Source organism: Ovis canadensis, chromosome 21 (genome assembly GCF_042477335.2).
Source record: "Ovis canadensis isolate MfBH-ARS-UI-01 breed Bighorn chromosome 21, ARS-UI_OviCan_v2, whole genome shotgun sequence".
NCBI lineage: Eukaryota > Metazoa > Chordata > Mammalia > Artiodactyla > Bovidae > Ovis > Ovis canadensis.
The window spans coordinates 22,158,258-22,174,082 of record NC_091265.1 but is presented as its reverse complement, the minus strand read 5'-3'; the positions used below and the strand labels follow the sequence as shown (position 1 = coordinate 22,174,082).

At 37.9% G+C, this 15,825-nt stretch overlaps 1 protein-coding gene across 1 annotated transcript in view; it reads left to right on the top strand.

Moving 5' to 3' along the window:
- The window catches only part of TYR (tyrosinase), a 113,340-nt gene that overhangs the window by 38,305 nt on the left and 59,210 nt on the right, over positions 1-15,825 (top strand). Inside the window, exon 3 of the mRNA XM_069564781.1 lies at positions 9,898-10,045. Within this exon, the coding sequence (XP_069420882.1) occupies positions 9,898-10,045 (148 nt within the window). The remainder of the gene's footprint in view (positions 1-9,897; positions 10,046-15,825) is intronic.

Below are 15,825 nucleotides of genomic sequence, written 5' to 3'. Positions count from 1 at the left end.
CTGCTGTGATTTATGTCTGAGAGTGTTTTGCCTATGTTCTCCTCTAGGAGTTTTATAGTTTCTGGTCTTACATTTAGATCTTTAATCCATTTTGAGTTTATTTTTGTGTGCGGTGTTAGAAAGTGATCTAGTTTCATTCTTTTACAAGTGGTTGACCAATTTTCCCAGCACCACTTGTTAAAGAGATTGTCTTTACTCCATTGTATATTCTTGCCTCCTTTGTCAAAGATAAGGTGTCCATATGTGTGTGGATTTATCTCTGGGCTTTCTATGTTGTTCCATTGATCTATATGTCTGTCTTTGTGCCAGTACCATACTGTCTTGATGACTGTGGCTTTGTAGTAGAGCCTGAAGTCAGGCAAGTTGATTCCTCCAGTTCCATTCTTCTTTCTCAAGATTGCTTTGGCAATTCGAGGTGTTTTGTATTTCCATACAAATCTTGAAATTATTTGTTCTAGGTCTGTGAAAAATATGGCTGGTAGCTTGATAGGGATTGCATTGAATTTGTAAATTGCTTTGGGTAGTATACTCATTTTCACTATATTGATTCTTCCGATCCATGAACATGGTATATTTCTCCATCTATTAGTGTCCTCTTTGATTTCTTTCATCAGTGTTTTATAGTTTTCTATATAAAGGTCTTTAGTTTCTTTAGGTAGATATATTCCTAAGTATTTTATTCTTTTCGTTGCAATGGTGAATGGAATTGTTTCCTTAATTTCTTTTTCTACTTTCTCATTATTCGTGTATAGGAATGCAAGGGATTTCTGTGTGTTGATTTTATATCCTGCAACTTTACTGTAGTTTTTGGCCACAGCAATCAGAGCAGAAAAAGAAATAAAAGGAATCCAAATTGGAAAAGAAGAAGTAAAACTCTCACTGTTTGCAGATGACATGATCCTCTACATGGAAAACCCTAAAGACTCCATCAGAAAATTACTAGAGCTAATCAATGAATACAGTAAAGTTGCAGGATATAAAATCAACACACAGAAATCCCTTGCATTCCTATACACGAATAATGGAATGCCATTTAAAATTTTACCTTAAAACAACCTTCAGACAAATTATAAATGAAGAATGAACCATTATGATTAATGTGTAAGAAAATTTTATAGATATGTTTATAAACTGGAGATAAGGTCTAAGAAATGTTGAAAAAATCACTGGATAATGTAAATCACATGTCTACTGTGTAAATATGTATATAAACAAAAAAGGATTCCATGTCGTTTTCTTTGCATACACACACAAGTGTATATATACACACATGAACATTGGTGTTACCAAGAGGAGAAATCAGTCTGATATTTAAAATAAACAATTTCAATTGATAATACAGAAAATAATTCTACTTTCTTTATTGAGCTCATGGAGGTGACTGTAATTTTGACTGGTTTCACCACTGTCTTTGGGCAAGTGATGAAAATTAGAGCAGCAGTTCTCTAATGCAGACTTTAGTGTGCCTAAGAACCACGGGAAAGACTTTTTAACACAAATGGTGAGTCCCAGTGACTTTCTGATTCACAGTTTTTGGTAGGGTTTGAGTGTTTGCATTTCTAAGAAATTTACATAATTTGTGGATCATTTGTGACCTTTTATGCTGTGTGTGCTGTATCTCTCAGTCATGTCTAACTCTCTGAGACCCCATGGACTGTATATAGCCCTCCAGGCCCCTCTGTCCATGGGGATTCTCCAGGCAAGAATACTGTAGTGGGTTGCCATGCCCTCCTCCAGGGGATCTTCCCAATGCATGGATCAAACCCAGGCCTCCCCACTGCAGGCAGATTCTTTGCCTATTGAGCCGCCAGGGAAGCCCAAGAATACTGGAGTGGGTAGCCTATCCCTTCTCCAGAGGAACTTTCTGACCCAGGAATCAAACCAGGGTCTCCTGCATTGCAGGCGGATTCTGCACCATCTGAACCTTTTAACTGCCATCTAATAATCACACGGTAAATAGTCACCCACAACCGTGTTTGCTTCATTGCTTTGTTTCCCATAGTTGAAGAGACTTCCTGAGTCAAATTAAAAATATTTTCTAATAAACATAAATACTAATTAATTATATCCATGACTGTAGAGCTAGCACTTTGTGTAAGAAACGTTGAAGTTGGAATGAAAGTTAATGCTTTATTGTAACTAGGGACTTGCATAGATCCAAGGATCCTTTTTAATCTACAGTATTATATTTCTGCTGCAAGTCATCTAAATTATAAACTTTTGAAAAGTACTCAACCATGAAATACAACCTCGTAAAATCTTTGTGTGCAACCTGTGAGGCTATGTACTTCATAGTTCCAGAAGAAAGCTGCATCAGGAGAGTGAATTGGAATATAGCTGGGGGGAGGGGGGTTGCTGTCAACTGTCCCTTCTCTTTGATCTTAATATGCATCAATGTACATTTTTCTATCTTCTGTTTGGTTTTTTCCTCCAGTTATATCCCTGAAACTCTATGAAATGTTAAAATAGGTTAAAGAAGCACTTAAAATTAAATAAATTCAGTGTACTCTGTTCTAAAAATTTAACCATGTATTTTTTCACATTTTAGACTCTGACAGGCATGATAAAATGTAACATTTATAGCCCAGCTTCCTAGAAAGGAGTATGCTGAATTAGGTAATACATGTGAAAATGCCTACCTAGTGCCTGCTTTGTAGCAGTTGCTCAATTTTTTAAAACATCATTTTCATGGGTACACATTGGAGCAGTTATCAATATGAAAATATTTCAAGGTAGAAGTTCATGATGTGGACTTTTAAAGACAGAAGCATTTTTAGACTGTCACAATATAGGAGCAAAATATTTTAGGTGAAGAAAATAATATATTTAGAGGTAAAGTTTTTAAAGTGTGAGTTCAAGTGTAGAGGTTAGAGAGCAATTTTGCCTAAATCATTGAATTTCAACCCTGTTTGCACATTAGAACCACCTGGGGTGTTTTAAAACTCCAAGTGCCTGAGCTCCACTCTGTACCAATTAAATCTGAACTTCCAGGGCTCAGAGATCGGCATCAATATTAAAAAACAAGCAAACAAACACAAAAACTCTCCAGAGTGCTATTGGGGAAGAAACAAAAGAGAAAGATAGATGGAGTGACAAGCTGAAATTTCCTATTGTTATCATCAGCCTGAAACTGTGTTTATTAATTTCCCATAGGAATGTAGCACGCAGAGTTGAAGGCATAACAGAGTAATTTGGGCAACTGTCACTGCCCTTCACAAAGAACTTCGAGCCATTTTGGCATTTGTGACTGCTAACAAGGTCCCTGCTGGCTTATTAGACTTTCCATCGTGAGGAACCCTTGGACAAGAGAGAGGCAATAATGCACTCTGCACCTTGCTGATGATAGTCAACGGATGAAAATAGCAAGTCACTAAATTCATCTCATAGTGCATAATAAAAGGTTTCAAGGTGTGTCAGCAAGTCAGTATGAACTCTACCCCAGTTTAGTGTGTAGAAAAGAGCATGGGATTTGAAATCAGTCAGAGCCATAGTCAATTCCTTGATTGCCTCGGTTTCTAGCTTGAATTTAAGTGTGTTTTTTAACTTCTGTTATGTCTTCCCATCTGGAAACTTGGGACAGTGATAATATTCACCCCTGGGATTCAAATGAGATCATGTACATGAAAGACATTTGAAAAGTTTGATCTATAGACTAGAATCCCTCTTGGACTCGCTCTTCCAAAAGGGAATAAAATCTTGGCAAGAGAAACTACTGATGGTGTTTTCTATTTTTTCAAGGTGATTCACCAGGCAAAAAATGAATTGTGTGAAGAACTAAAATAGAAAATAATTTATTCACATTTTATGTTATTTACATCTATGACATTCTCTTTATTTGGTCACTTAAGTAGGAGCATAGAGCTCTTTAAAGGTCCCTTGTAGATTTTATGGAGAGAAATGTTATTTTTCCTCTTCCTGATCTTTACAGGATGGTATCAGTGAAGAATTGAGAAGTATTTTTAAGACTTTAAAAAAAATTGATGTATAGTTACCATATAATATTATATAAATTACGGGTGTACAACATACTGATTCACAATTTTCAAAGGTTATCTTTCATTTATAGTTATTATAAAGTATTGGCTATATTCCCTGTCTTGTACAATATATCCTTGTAGCTTATTTTACACCTAATAGTTCATACTTATTCATCTATGCCTATACCGGCCCTGCCCCCCTTCTCTCCTCACTGATAGTTTTTAAATTCTTCTCCATATATGTGAGTCTGCTCCTTTTTTGTTATACTCACTAGTTTGGTGTATTTTTTAGATTCCACATATAAGTGATATTATACAGCATTTGGCTTTCTCTATCTGACTTATTTCACTTAGCGTAATGCTCTCCAAGTCCATCCATGTTGCTGCAAATGGCAAACGTTCTCTCATTTTGGGGGCTGGAATACTATTCCATCTGTGTGTGTACAAACACACACATATATACATATATATCTGTATATATGTATACATTTTTTTGTATTTATTTTTTTATTTTTTATTTTTATTTATTTTTTTTTTAGTTTTTTATTTTTAAAATTTTAAAATCTTTAATTCTTACATGCATTCCCAAACATGAACCCCCCTCCCACCTCCCTCCCCATAACATCTCTCTGGGTCATACCCATGCACCAGCCCCAAGCATGCTGTATCCTGCGTCAGAAATGTATATATGTATACATATGTAAAATATTTCTCAACATATATATGTATATATGTATATATATGTATATATGTATGTATATACATATATATGTATCTGCATATATATATACATATATATGTTGAGAAATATTTTATATTTTCTTTTAAATACAAAGATGTGCAAGGTTCTGTTTCTGACTATGGAAAATCAAAGCAACATCTTTGGTCTCTGTTTCAGAGGACTTTCCAGTCCTATTTTAAGAGATTAGATACACATAGTCCATTTAAAATTGTTAATATAATCAGACTGTCTGTATTAACAATTTGGTATTTATCACAAAGAGGTTGGGTGTTTGTCCAACCTATACCTTTGAACTATTTCTGAGCACATAACACAATATATTCTGACAAACCCCATGTGCTTCTCATTCAAATACCCTTCATAAGAACATTGGAGACCTTCCTAGATGCATCATCTGGCAAGTTAGCAAAAAAAAGAAAGAAAGAAAGAAAGAAACTCTAGCCTAGCTGAAAACATGCTTAGAATAGCAATCTAGTTTTCAGGATCACCCTGACACATCTATTGTTGGCTGAGGGCAAGCAGGCAGGCTTTCGTAGAAAAATCGAGTTTAGGAGGGGTTTCCCAAGTGGTGCTAGTGGTAAAGAATCTTCAGCCAATGCAGGAGGTGTAAGAGACATGGGTCTCATCCCTGGGTCAGGAAGATCCCCTGGAGAAGGAAATGGCAACCCACTCCAGTACTCTTGCCTGATAAACCCCAGGGACAGAGGAGCCTGACGGGCTACAGTTCATGGGGTCGAGTCAAGAAGTGTCTGGTGCTGGTATGGATCCTTAAGGTGGAAATTTGTGGCAAAAGCAGTTTTTCTGCAGTTGGAGTGGCCCATATTCTTGGTTAGCAGCTCTCTGGATAGGCACCGGTTTATCAGATGCAGCAAACTTATAGAAATGATAGGTACTATTCAGGAAGCATTTGTCTTGTGCTAGATTCTATATTAATTGTATCACACTTGCTATAATAGTGAGAGAAATTGTTTGATAAATAGACAAATAGATGGGGAAACAATGGAAACAGTGAGAGACTTTAGTGTTTGGGCTCCAAAATCACTGCAGATGGTGAGTGCAGCCATGAAATTAAAAAACACTTGCTCCTTGGAAGAAAAGCTATGACCAACCCAGACAGCATATTCAAAAGTAGAGACATTACTTTGCTGACAAATGTCCGTCTAGTCAAAGCTATGGTTTTTCCAGTAGTCATGTATAGATGTCAGAGTTGGAATATAAAGAAAGATGAGCACAGACCAACTGATGCTTTTGAACTATGGTATTGGAGAAGACTCCTGAGAGTCCCTTGGACTGCAAGGAGATCCAACCAGTCCATCCTAAAAGAAATCAGTCCTGAATATTCATTGGAAGGACTGATACTAAAGCTGAAACTCCAATACTTTGGCCACCTGATGCGAAGAACTGACTCACTGGAAAAGACCTTGATGCTGGGAAAGACTACAGGCGTGAGAAGAAGGGGACGACAGAGGATGAGATGGTTGGATGGCATCACTGACTCAATGGACATGAATTTGAGTAAACTCCAGGTGTTGGTGATGGCCAGGGAGGCCTGGTGTGCTGCAGTCCATGGGGTCGCAAAGAGTCAGACAGGACTTAGTGGCTGAACTGACTGACTAAGGGTATGAGATGAGTATTAATTATTCCCTCTTTTACCAATGAAGAAAACAAGCCTCACAAAACATAGCTTGAGACAAGTAATACTTTCAGAAAAAAAAACGTAGAATTAAAACTCAGTTAGCTCTTCTCTAAAAGTCTTTTCTCTACAAACAGTATCTTCAAATTGCTAAAAAACACCACTACAGGTTCACTGAGACACTTTAAAGGGTACCTGGCACAGAGAGTTTTAAGAAAATTTATTTCCAGATCTTTTTCCCAAATATACTTTACTAAAATGAATCTGAGTGAGAAATCTCCTGAGATTCTTCTTTACCACCTACCCTTGCATAATCTCCCTTCAACTTTTCAGAAGAAAGGCATACCTCTAGCCTATATCCATACTTATTACCCAGAAGGGGTAAAATCATACGAGGTACTAAACCAGCAAAGAACTCAGAATATTGGTGCCAGCATTGCTGGAATAAATGGCTCTAACAAAAAGTAGTGAGTATCTTGAAAGTTAAGTGCTTTATAAATAAAAGCATTTATAGCTACTTTCATCAAAGAATTTTTGTTTGAGTTGTCACCGATGGATTAGATTATTTTGATGCTGAATCAGCTATGTCACTTTTGACATATACTAGAAAAAGACTAAGTAATTAAGTGAAACTCCTATAAAAATCTTTTTATTATTAATTATTTTTTATTTTATTTAACTAGTTTCTTATGAGAATAAAGTTTTCAGGACTAATGATTTTTTTTTTAATTTAGAATTGAATACGCTGAGCCTTATTCTTTCTAGCAACGACTATTGCAGCGTATTGTAAATATCTGCAATAATTTTTAACTAATGGATGTTAGTCACTCAGTTGTGTCTGACTCTTTACAACCCCGTGGACTGCACCCCACCAGGCTCCTCTGTCAATGGGATTCTCCAGACAAGAATACAGGAGTGGGTAGCCATCCCTTTTCCAGAGGATCTTCCCAACCCAGGGATCGAGCCTGGTCTCCTGCATTGTGGGCAGATTCTGTACTGTCTGAGCCACCAGGGAAGCCCTTTTTAATAACAATCTTTCATAAATATTGTTAATAAATGAATTTTCAATAAAATTTTAATAACTTATTTTATAAAATATTTAGTCTTACATCATTCTAATAAAATATGTATTACTAAAATTTTTAATGACAATCTAGATTATATTGTCACATGAAGTTTTTAAAAGGTAATTTTAACTTTTATACCTAGTTTTGTTTAAAAAAAGTATGATAGGCTGATGAATTTTTTAAAAATATTTCGAGCATAATATATAACATTTTGGCACACTCCTGTGGGAAAACAGAACAAGAACATGAGATCTAGTGAAAAAAAGGAAATCCTATAAAATTTCAGACTATAATAGAAGAGCCTATTTAGGTACTTTTGATATGGATGATGGCAAATATCAAATCATTACACTGGAAACATTTTTTATAAATCGATTAAAAATTTTTATTTTAAAATTTATACTATTTGCAATATCTACCCCTGAATTTTTCCTCTAAAACTGTTTGCAATTATAATTAAAGCAATTTAGAAACTACTTAAAATATGTGAGAGCATGCGTAAAAGATGGTTTTAAAGCTTTCATTTTGTTCTACTCAAAAGCTTAAAGACCATTGCTCTACAGAAATTCCCCCCATGATATATGACTTATTACTAATAGGAAAAGCAATAAACCAAAGCATTTAAGAGCTTAAGTTCTGGAATAAAACAGGTTTGTGGCCCCAACCTTAGCTTCTGTTATTTGCTTTTTAATCTTAGACAGTTTGCCTAATCTCTCTAAACTGCTTTATCCAAATGTACATAACAGAGATTATGAAGATATCTAATTTGCAGAATCATTCTGAAGGTTACATGAAAATAATCATGTTAAGCTTTCAGAAAAATCCCTGCACATATTAAGAACCGTGTATATACAATCTTGGGCTTCTCAGGTGGCGCTCGTGGTAAAGAATCCGCCTGCCAATGCAGGACAAGCAAGAAATGTGGATTCGATCCCTGGGTCAGGAAGATTCCCTGGAGAAGAAACGGCAACGCACTCCAGTACTCTTTCCTGGAAAAGCCCATGGACAGAGGAGCCTGGTGGGCTACAGTCCATGGGTCTCAAACAGTCAGACATGACTGAGCAACTGAACGCACACACACATACACAATCACAAAAGTTGTCATACACAAGCGATGTCAGAGGCGAGAGAGAAGTGTGTGGTCTTGGGCTAAGCTTCCGGAGGTAGCTGGGCTTGATATTATCTCTGAGAATGAGTGTAAAACTCAAAAGGAGGAGACAAAAACATCAGCTGAGGAGGCAGAGATGCTGTCAGCCTCAGCGGCAGGAGAACGCAAAGCATTGAATTCAAAAGTCAAGAGCTACACTTTAAAACTGGAGCTGACAACAAAATAATCCCAATTGTTTGAAAGGAAACTAGTTCCCCTCTGCCGCCTATTGTCTGCACTGTTTCTATCCTACCTTTTAAAATAAAATTATAACCTCACAGTTTCTGTTTTCCTGATAATGCTAAATTTTGAAATTCAATATGTCCTTGGCATTTTCCTTTAGCTTTACAGTTTAGATTTACAGTTTAACTCTGTTCCTCCCACTTTGTTTGATTTTAAATCTGAGGTCTACTTTTCTTTTGTGTTTTCCCTGAATGGACACTGAACTGATATCATACTTCACCTGTTCCCTGGTAATGTATGGGAGAGAACACAGAATATCAAGAGCTGAGATGTTGCCGTCTAACTGATATGGGTTAAAATACTGACTCTGCTACTACCTGTGCAAGCTTGGAAAACTCAGGACTTTTCTGAGCTTCATTTTTCTCTTCTTTCCAGTGGAGATAATTTCTAATCAGTAGAGCTGCTGCAAAGACTGAAGGACTTATGTCACAGAAAGCATTTAGCTCAATTAACATACAGAAAAAAAAATAACTCTTATCATAATTATTATTCCTGGTGCAATGAATAGAGCCATTTAATGGAGTCCTAATTAACTTTGAAATATTTTGCAAAATGAAACACATTACCTGAAGTCCTCCAGACTGTCAAAGATGAATTGTAATGTCAGTGGTCACAAGTTTTAATTTTTCTCTGGAATCAGAAATAAAAATTAAAAGTAACCACCAGAACTGGAAAGCAAGAGGACACATAACAGCTGGAAACAGCTGTTTTTAAGTCGTGGTACAGGATGAAGTGAGAGTGGCTATGCTGATTATTGCAAAAAGCTCTTATTACTTTTTAGGATCTAAAGGAGGAATAGTAGGCAGAAGCAAAAGGATGGAACAGACTGGCTTAGCCAATTCCATCTGGCTAATCAGTCCATTGTGACCAGATTAACACCATTCAACTCTACAAAGATTTATTAAATGCTCACTGGGTATCTAGAATATGAACAATCCCAATACAGAATGCATTTTATGATTCACTTTGTTGTTTTGAATCAAGCAATTATTTTTCAAGTGCAGTTGTAAACCAAATGAGAAACTCACTTAGATTTTCAATCATTAAAACAAACTATTTTTTTTTTCCAATTTTCTTTTTGCCAACAGGATTTGCTAGTCCGCTTACTGGGATAGCAGATGCCTCTCAGAGCAGTATGCACAATGCCTTGCACATTTACATGAACGGAACGATGTCCCAGGTACCAGGATCTGCCAATGATCCCATCTTCCTTCTTCATCACTCGTTTGTTGACAGGTTGGTTGGCACTTCATAAATGACATGCTTGTTGGTTTTAAATGTAGTGGATGTCAAGAAGATGTACAAAAAGCCAACAGGTCCATAAAAAGACACTCAGCATGACTAGTCACTAGAAAAATGCGAAATTAAAACCAAAATGAAACAATACTTCTTGCTTGTTAGAATGGCCATCAACAAAAAGATAGATAACAACAAAAAGAGAGATAGATGCTGGCCTGGATGTGGAGATAGGGGAATCCCTGCGCAGTGTTGGTGAAATTTGTAAACTGATATAGCCATTATGGAAAATGCTATGGAGGATTAAAAATACAACCGGCATATGATCCAGAAGTCCCAATTCTGGGGATGTATCCAAAGAAAACAAAATACTTAACTCAAAAAGGGCACTCCTACCTTCATAGCGGCATTATTTACCATAACCAGGATGTGGGCACAACATAAGGGTCCATCAATGGATGAGTGGTTGAAGAAGCTGTCACCATCTCCACCTCCCTCATGTTCCCAAGAACATGGATATGGTATCAAAGAAGTGAGTGGAAGATTATTAAGCAGATTTTATTGTTTTCTTGGCAACTTTAATATTATAAGAATTAAGTAATATCCCATATCAAGTTTTATTCAGAGATCAGTTTTCAAGAAAGTATGTAAGTACCAAAATTATGATAGCAAATAACATCAAAACCACCAAACCTAGACATCAAGGCAGAAGGAAGAGTGTTGGGGAAATATCCTACCAAAACGGATTAAACTCTGCTATTGTTCAGTCACTCAGTCTTGTGTGACTCTTTGCGACCCGATGGGCTGCAGCATGCCAGGCTTCCTTGTCCTTCACTGTCTCCAGTAGTTTGCTCAAACTCATGTCCATTGAGTCAGTGATGCCTCGCACCATCTCATCCTGTTTATTGAGTCATTTTTATGTCATATTATCTTTGTGAATTTTGGGCATTTTTTTGATCTTTGGTGCCATCCCATGAACTTTAAAGAAACCTAAATTTCCTAGATCTCTTGATGCCCCAGGCAAGAAACATGCAAACTATGGCTTTTAGGCTGCATCTGTCCCTTACCTTACTTGTAAATAAGATGCAATTGGAACACAACCACAATCGTTCATCCACATATTGTCTATGGCTGTTTTTGTGCTAAAATGGCAGAGTTGAAACAAGACCATATGGCCCACAAAATAGAAAACATCTAGTTTCTTGTCCTTTACGAAAAACATTTCTTGACTCCTGCCAACCACCAAATTCCATATTTATAAGCCAGGTGAGAGAAAATGGTTGATCTTTATCTAGCCCTCCTTGATCTATATAGAAAATGCTATAATTTAATTCAATATTTGGAGGCATTTTTAACGGAGGTAAAGCTATTATGAAGATATACAACGTTTAGAAGTCTCTCCCACCTTTGAAAACTAAAATTTTCTTCTTTCTTAGAATTATTTGTTAATGCTATCTTATGGCTGCTCAGCTGTGTCCAACTCTTTGTGACCCCATGGACTGCAGTATGCCAGGCTTCCCTGTCCTTCCCCATCTCCTACAATTTGCTCAAACTCATGTCCATTGAGTCAGTGGTGTCATCCAATCATCTCCTCTGCAAAGCATCTTTATGAAGAGAGAGACCTGTGAATTGCTGCAACATCTGAGCTGTCCTCTTAGTTCTCAGTGTACAGAGATGCATTTTCCAATCAGATGGTTTATTTACTACTGTTCAGTTATTTACAAACATATTTTTTGAATACCTACTGTGTGCTGAGTACATTTGCCTGAATGTTCCACACTCATTACTGCTGCTATGCATTGCTTTTACCAGTCTCCAAATCTGGAACGTATTTTCCATGACTAATCTAATTTCTAACAATCTTCAAGACTATTTTCAATCTGTAGCTCTTCCATGATGAATGACCAGACCATGACTGTCGAAAACCATTTCTCCCATCCAAAGGCATTTTGGAGCCAGCCCCAAATCACTAGCAAGGTTGAATTATGTACATATTTTCACAATTTTGCATTTGGTGATCTCAAGCGTAGCTAGAGTCCAGTATTGGTAGGAGTATTTACATCAGGAAACTGGCAAAAGCTACAAATCAAGGCTTTCACTCTGAGAGAGCTGGTTGTTAAAATAATGGCCAGCATAATCCTGCTCCTATCTGTTAACTCACATCACTTTCTCTACTTTTTTGAATACGTCATTTATATCATTCTTATTGATTGTGTGCTTTTCTTATTGATTGTGCTTTGTCTCTACCACTAATCTCTGAGCTACTATGGCAGGACCCATGTCTTGAATTATACCTGTTTCCCCCCACACACAACATTTTATCTACTTTGTAATTAGAAGATCTGTAATAAATTTGCATAAAATAAATAAATAATTGAAAAAATCTTAGCAAATTACTTTCATCATAGCTACAAAGGAAACTATAGAGAAGTCATTTTAGCTAAAAAATATTTTTTGTAAGTCTGGTAAATCACAAATCATTCAAAGCTATAAACTTGCTTCAAGATTTAGCATGTTTCTAGACCATTAGACCTTGTTCTTGGCATTGGCTAAACAGAATAATGAGATAAGGTCACTGGCTTAGCAAAGCTTAATCTAGTAGGAAATACAAATAAGTAAACAACTGTAGTATATTATAATTCATGCGATCATTACAGCCATTCTTGGAAAACTACATAAAAAGGATGAAACACGAATGGAACTCTGAAGAGCAGCAGGCCTACAAGACAAGAAGGATATTCAGAATCAGAAAAATAACTCTTACCTCATGGAAACCAGGCACAAGCTAGAAACATGAACTGAAGAAGACAATGGAAGCTTAGGGTCCAAAACAAGGACATATGCCTCAAGGCACATGTGTCGAGAAAGTGAGAAGATTCCAGTAACAAATTAGGTTACCACCAAAATGTACCATTGTTGGGCAAATAAAGACATCAGTTCAGTTCAGTTCAGTTGCTCAGTCGTGTCTGACTCTTTGCGACCCCATGGACTGCAGCACACCAGGCCTCCTTGTCCATCACTAACTCCCGCAACTTACTCAAACTCATGTCCATTGAGTCAGTGGTGCCATCCAACCATCTCATCCTCTGTCGCCCCCTTCTCCTCCACCTTCACTCTTTCCCAGCATCAGGGTCTTTTCCAGTGAGTCAGTTCTTGAGATCAGGTGGCCAAAGTATTGGAGTTTCAGCTTCAATATCAGTCCTTCCGATGAATATTCAGGACTGACTTCCCTTAGGATGAACTGGTTGGATCTCCTTGCAGTCCAAGGGACTCTCAAGACATAGAGTAATTCCAATTCTTTCAACCACTTTAAGTTAAAAAAAAAGAGAGAGAGAGAAAAGAAAAGAAAATCAGAGAATGAGACTCCTGTAGTGGTCCAGTGTTTAAGAATCCACCTGCCAATGTAGTTGACACATCCCCAGTCAGAGAAGATCCCACATGCCACAGGGCAATTAAGCTGGTGAGCCACAACTGGTGAGCCCCTGAGCTATAACTACTGAAGACCTTGCACGCTAGAGCCTGTGCTCCCCTGCAATGAGAAGTCCATGCACAGCAATGAGAGCATCATCCCTTCTTGCTGCAACTAGAGAAAGTCCACAAGAAGCAACAAAGATCCAGCTCAGCCAAAATTTTTAAAAGTAATGAATTAATATTTTTTTCTAAAAAAAATAAGAGAATGGATCTAATACAGTAATTCTGAAGGAAAATATGCATTTAGTTTTTACTATGTGCTAGGCACTGTTCCCAGGTGGCTCTGTCAAAAAGAATCTGGCTGCCTATGCATGAGACTTGGGAGACGCAGGTTTGATTCCTGGATCAGGAATATCCCCTGGAGGAGGAAATGGCAACCCACTCCAGTATTCTTGTCTGGAAAATTCCGTAGACAGAAGGGCCTGGTGGGCTACAGTCCACGGAATTGCAGAATTGTCCACGACTTCCGACTGAGCATGCGCGCACGCAGGCTCGACTCTAAACTCTTCACAAGTTTTATTTCACTTAATCCACAAGTCTGCAATGTTCTATTATTATCTTTACTTTATATTTTAAAAAAGAAAGTTGGAGAAGTTCTGTAATTGTCCCAAGATATATAGCTAATCAGAGAGCAGAACTGAGAGTTAAACAATGCAGTCTTACTAAAGAGCCATGTTCTTAACCACATTGGAGAATTCTCGGAAAGTCCAAAGATGAGTTTTCCTTTCGACTACTCTTCAGTTCAGTTCAGTTCGGTCGCTCATTCATGTCCGACTCTGCGACACCATGGACTACAGCAGGCCAGGACTCCCTGTCCATCACCAACTCCTGGAGTTTACTCAAATTCATGTCCATCGAGTCGGGGATGCCATCCAACCATCTCATCCTCTGTCGTCCCCTTCTCCTCCTGCCTTCAATCTTTCCCAGCATCGGGGTCTTTTGCAATGAGTCAGTTCTTCGCAACATGTGGCCAAAGTATTGGAGTTTCATCTTAAACATCAGTCTTTCCAATGAATATTCAGGACTGATTTCCTTTGGGATGGACTGGTTGGATCTCCTTGCAGTCGAAGGGACTCTCAAAAGTCTTCTCCAATACCACAATTCAAAAGCATCAATTCTTCAGCACTCAGCTTTCTTTATAGTCCAACTCTCACATCCATACATGACTACTGGAAAAACCAGAGCCTTGACTAGATTTGGCTTGACTTGACTACTCTTAGATTGAGGATAAATCATTTTCCTTAAAAATGCATTCATTCATTAAGCATTTTAAGTTTTTACTATATTCTAGATACTACGCCAGCTACTGTGCCTTTTTATCTATTGGTATGAATAAAAAGGCCTGACCTCCAGATGCTTTGATGTTGTTTAGCAGTCAAGTTGTTCAAACTCCTTTCAATCCCATGGACTGCAGCATGCCAGGCTTTCTTGTCCTTCACTATCTCCCGGAGTTTACTCGAACTCATATCCATTGAGTCACTGATGCTATCCAACTATCTCATCCTCTGTTGCCCCCTTCTCCTCCTGCTCTCAATCATTCCCATCAGCAGATCTTTTCCAATGAGTTGGCTCTTTGCATCAGGTGGCCAAAATATTGGAGCTTCAACTTTGGCATAAGTCCTTTCAATGAATACTCAGCATTGTTTTTTTTAAGATTGACTGGTTTGATCTCCTTGCAGTCCAAGAGACTCTCAAGGCTGTTCTCCTGTACCACAGTTTGAAAGCATCAGTTCTTTGGCTCTCAACCTTCTTTATAAACCTTCAAAAAGACAAGAGACAAAAATACATAGCAATATAACATTGTCACCTGCATCTCCTGCATTGCAAGCAAATTCTTTATGGCTGAACTGCCCGGAAAGCCCATGAAAAAAATGTGAGAGATATGTGAATCCAGAGAAGGAAGAACTTAACTTTGTCCTGAAAATTAAATGCTTTCTAAAGAAGACTATGCTTCAGTTCAGTTCATTTCAGTTCAGTCGCTCAGTCGTGTCTGACTCTTTGCAACCCCATGAATCGCAGCACACCAGGCCTCCCTGTCCATCACCAACCCCCAGAGTTCACTCAGACTCACGTCCATCGAGTCGGTGATGCCATCCAGCCATCTCATCCTCTGTTGTCCCCTTCTCCTCCTGCCCCCAATCCCTCCCAGCATCAGAGTCTTTTCCAATGAGTCAACTCTTCTCATGAGGTGGCCAAAGTACTGGAGTTTCAGCTTCAGCATCATTCCCTCCAAAGAAATCCCAGGACTGATCTCATTCAGAATGGGCTGGTTGGATCTCCTTGCAGTCCAAGGGACTCTCAGGAGTCTT